General features: G+C 41.3%; 1 protein-coding gene and 1 pseudogene across 1 annotated transcript; one reads left to right on the top strand and one right to left on the bottom strand.

Moving 5' to 3' along the window:
• Nucleotides 1–426: 426 nt before the first annotated feature.
• LOC126803753 (uncharacterized) lies at nucleotides 427–1119 on the top strand. The gene has a single exon (XM_050531498.1). It carries the CDS (start codon nucleotides 427–429, stop codon nucleotides 1117–1119), a length of 693 nt encoding a protein of 230 aa, XP_050387455.1.
• Nucleotides 1120–1950: 831 nt separating this feature from the next.
• LOC126788310 (uncharacterized) lies at nucleotides 1951–4584 on the bottom strand (annotated as a pseudogene).
• Nucleotides 4585–4825: the final 241 nt, after the last annotated feature.

Raw genomic sequence — 4825 nt, 5'->3', positions numbered from 1 at the left:
ACAGTAGAATGGTAAAAATAGACAAATGATATAAAAACAAGCAATGCCGTACATGCACCCGTGGTGGCAATAGTTGGTTTAAAATTCAACCCCATAAACAGATATGATTATGATATTTTGAACAACAAGGTACGTAGTCCTCGTTTAGGACCCCAACATGCACCTAACATGACCCTTCTGGAGGACCCAGTAGTCCAATACTTACGTGCCCATTTGTATCGAAAAGGATGGTATTCAATTCAATTCTGAGAACTAGTTTCTTTCAACTTAGAAATGATGGACAAACAAGTTCCTAAAGGAGTAAAACAACTACCTACTTTTAGGCTAGCGTGGAACTTCATCTTCCCACATATTTCCAGACCAGAACCAGCCTCCTATATACTCTTTCTGCTATGCATTATGCATAACCGATCAATCAATTCAAAGATGAAGAGATTTAGGAAGCATAGCAGCGCCCGCAACGAATTGGCGTTGATAAAGGCGGCTGCATGGGCATGGTATGAGCATGGGACTGGATTAGAAGGCAAGTCACTGCGAGAATTTGATATCAGAAGAAGTTTTCATGATCCTAAACCATCCAGGTTCAAGCTACAAGCTAAGAAACTAGCCGAACAAGGCAGTAAAGATATGGATGATGGGTTGAGTGACCTAAGTCCAGGAACGAGCAGTGGGAGAGCAGAGACTGTTGATGATCATTCTCTTCTTGATAGATATGAGATTGAGAGTATTTCTCGGCGATTTGATCAACTTATGGAGTCTAGTGGTGACAAGGGCAGACCTTCTAGTAAGGGGTTCTTAGTTGGAGTTCGTCTTGCTCAACAGCACAACCACAAACATCCTGAGCCTACAAGCAGTAGTGAATGGTCACCACCACGGAGATTGCAAGCTCCAACGTCTGCATCTGGGGAACTTCGTCGAAAAGGAAGTTTGGAATCATCCGATGGTGACTACACAACTCGCCGTATGAAAAAGAAGAGCAGCAACAGCAACTTGAGAGGGTTTTGGCAAAGACAGGCAGTGATATGCGGTTCAAGTGCTCATAAAGATGTAGTTCTAGGGACAAGATCTTTTGTAGATAGTCAGGGGCAACGGCAGTTCCCCCATAAGCGGAAAGTGTAATCGCCGGTACCGGTGGTAAAGTTGGCAAACTGTCAGCCAAAGGCCACCGCCGACACACGCGCCTTGCGATCAATTGAAACGTCAAGCTTCATTTGGTCATCGGCTGTAAAACACTACATCTACATACCTCAACGAATTCCTAATGCGTATATGCATACTATGTGTAGATGTTATATATCACCAGAGACATACTCTGTATAGATGTTATATACCACCACTAATGTGTCGCAACACTTTCCTCACTTATGAGGAGATATTTGGGCAATACCGAGTCATTATTCAGAGTTTTTTGCAAACTAATCGATGTTGCCATTGTAGTTCTTGTGAAACTGATCAAGAAGTTCAACACAAAATGAGTAAATATCACCAAATTAGAAGTTAAACATCACTGATCTGCCAAAAAGATATTTCACTAAAAAATGAAAAATAACAAAGGTAACATACACTGAGCTGTTAGTTAAGCAACTTAAACTGCTAGCCTAAGAGATTCCAAGCTCCTGTATCTTGCTAAACGGATCCGGTAAACACTAAACACATTCAAGCCCATTGAAAAGAAGTCGACTTTTTAAAAGCACACATATCTGGTATGACTGGCAATAGAATAGATTTCCTGCAATTATCAGGTAGAAGGCTCGGCAAACTTCTAATGTCCCCGTCAAAACAATATGTACAGCTATGAAAAGAAGTCGAATAGACATGGAAGCCGATAAAGGTGACATCACTGACATGATAGCTAGTAATTCAACAATAAACTCGTGCATAGATGCACTGGTTTTAACGGCAAGAGAGAAAAGAATAAAAATCACTTCACTGATGCAACTACCTTAGTTCTAGGCAGCTTCTTATAACAAGGTAAACCTTATCAAATATCGATTGCCTGGTGGCAATAAAAGTGTTAACATTCATTTATAAATTATAAAACTACTTGACAATGATTCAATATCTCAAATCAAAACTCAAGGAATATGAAGACTCTCAATTACTCCACCACACACAACAAATTGGTGTATATGGCTCAACAGGTTTGGAGCGATGTTGCCTAGTGATATCAAGACAAGATGTATTTTAAGCAGTACATCTGCAGCCTTTTCAAAGCCTACAGCACAAGATGTACATAAAAGGTAAAACAAGATGAGATACAGTTGATCAAGATAAAACAAGACGAAATCATATCGATTATAAGACAGGATTCAGGAAACAAATTCAGATATGAAAAGTAAAGAGTAGGAGTAAGAAAGAAAGCAAATCCATAACAGAAAACAAATTTTTAAAGGACATAGGACCTAATTTGACAGTAAGATCCATCTTCGAATTCATATTCAAACAAGATTCCACACGCACACACACGCATACACCACCAGAGTGACAGCTACAGAAAACTACTGAAGGTATATTAATGGAGAAACCTGATGAAAGACAAAAAAGAATGAGACCTCAAATCTTTCAGTATAACGAGAACAGGTGACTGTTATAGAGCACTCAAATGAAAGAGAGATAGCTTCCTCAATTTGTTCATATGTGAATGCTTTTAAAGACAAGTTAACGGCAAATTAGTAGTCACAAACAATGACTCACACTTGAGGCGAAAGACCGCAACAATGTTTAATATTGTTTGTATCATGATTATACAATGAAAAATATGTATTATGGGATTTATACATATCAGAGTTTACACCCATATCTATCCGATCTTCATAATATCTCAGTTGTTATGGATATACCAAGCAAGACAATAAGTTTTTTGGATTTTTGTAATTATTAATATTAAACACACTTCAAAATACTACAAATCAATCTCTCCATGTATTTATATCCAAAAGTTCACATTTTGCGCTCTGCCTTTTAGGTCTCCAGCCTCAGATAAACATGGAATGAAAACAAAAACTCGGTTACATACAAGAAGTGAAATAAAGGAAAGATTTATCCATCCTAATGAAAATTCAGCATCAACATACACTCATTATTAACATGATCAAAGAGAGATCATGTAAAAAAAAAACCAGGACTCATGGAGATATAAAAAAAATTTGGTAGCTGAGCAGTGCTGATGAATAAAACAGAGCAAGTTCACAAATTTTACCAGGTCAAAATCAAACCACCTACAACAGACAAACTTTGGCGTAATTCTAATTCTTCTTTTCAGCTTCCTTTTTCTTCTTAGCTGTTGCTTATTACAAGAATGCCCAAGTTTATTAACTGGTCTAAGTGGATTCTTGAACACCAACACAGTAGACACAATCACCACCACCCTCTTCATTAAGAATCCAACTGACAATGTCAAGGAAAAAAACACCAATAACCTCTTATTTCATAATATAAACGAGCACATGCTATGCTACAAAATAGGCATCCGCTAAGTTGAACCTAAACTAAGCAGCGAGTAAAAGCAAAATGCATCATCTCATGAACTACAAGTAGCATTTAATCCACCTAAAAATTTCCCCAACACCATTTAAACAAAAGTCCAAGCCTCTACAACCTTGCGAAGCTTCAAGATTTATAAACATGAGTAACACCAGATCGGCTTCCAATACTCGTGACCAATTAACAAAAGTATCACCAGTTTTGCTACAATACTCCCAACCTACACTAACAGATACTGAAATCCAAAAACCATAGCTCCAAGCCTACACACTAACAGTTTATAACTTCTAAAATATAACAAGAAATGAAAAAAGGGTGTAGATCAACAAACAAGCATAGGCAATAAGGCCGCGATGCTCATCGCCGCCGTCGACGAGCGCAACCATGAGGCCCGTGCAAACCCTCGTGGCCCACAAAACAAACACGGCAGCCACTCCGAACACGAAACCGCCGCCCTGCGGCACAAACAGCATGATCGCCGATAAAATCACCACCGGCAACATGGAGTAGCCGACGACGCTGGCACACCGGTGGAGCTCCAGGTTCCCGTTGCGGCCCGCCAGCATGTTGACTACGACGTACAGGAAGAAGAAGGAGACGATGATCCAGCCGAGTATAACGCCGAACTGAATCTTCCCGGCGAGTAACTGAAACAGGCAGAGCGAAACGTAGAGGAGAAACGGGCCGGACATGTCGGACTCCTGGTGGAGCTCCGGGTCGACCGGGAAGGGGTGGAGAATGGACTTGATTTTCCCCTAGATTTGGTCCGGGTGGATACCGAGCTCGTCGAGAAGAGGCTCCTCGTCTTCGAATCCGGTGCCGCCGGGGAAGGCGGAGCCGGACGCGATGGTGCCGCCGTAGAAGCTGCCGGAGGTGGAAGCGGCGGCGGAGCCGACGTCGAAGGACATGAAGGGGATGCTGCTGGAGGCGGAGGATCGGGGAGGTTGAAACGGCGCCGTTGGGATGCGGCGTTGGCCTAGTCCGGGGATGGGGTTTCCGCCGGAGGGGAAGACCACTGGGGGGAATTGGGGTTGCTTCGACATCGGGTTGGAGATGAAATCGGAATGTGAGGGTTTTGAATTTGGGGGAAGAAGAAGAAGAGGCCTGTGGAAAGTTTGGATTCCGCGACTCTATATGTTTTGCTTTTGTTTCAAAACAAGTGTCACTTGATCGATTCACGCGGTGACACCTGTCGCGCCATAAATTGTTGTTTCTTTTTTATTTATAAAGCGATAAAAAAAATAAACCGTAAAATAATAACTCTTACGACTCAATTCAAACTGATTTAAATAGAACGGTTAGACCACAAATCAGGGGAGAGAAAAGAACTATATTAGAGAAG

The sequence above is a fragment of the Argentina anserina genome, chromosome 1 (assembly GCF_933775445.1).
Source record: "Argentina anserina chromosome 1, drPotAnse1.1, whole genome shotgun sequence".
Lineage (NCBI taxonomy): Eukaryota > Viridiplantae > Streptophyta > Magnoliopsida > Rosales > Rosaceae > Argentina > Argentina anserina.
This window is presented reverse-complemented; position numbering and strand designations above follow the sequence as displayed.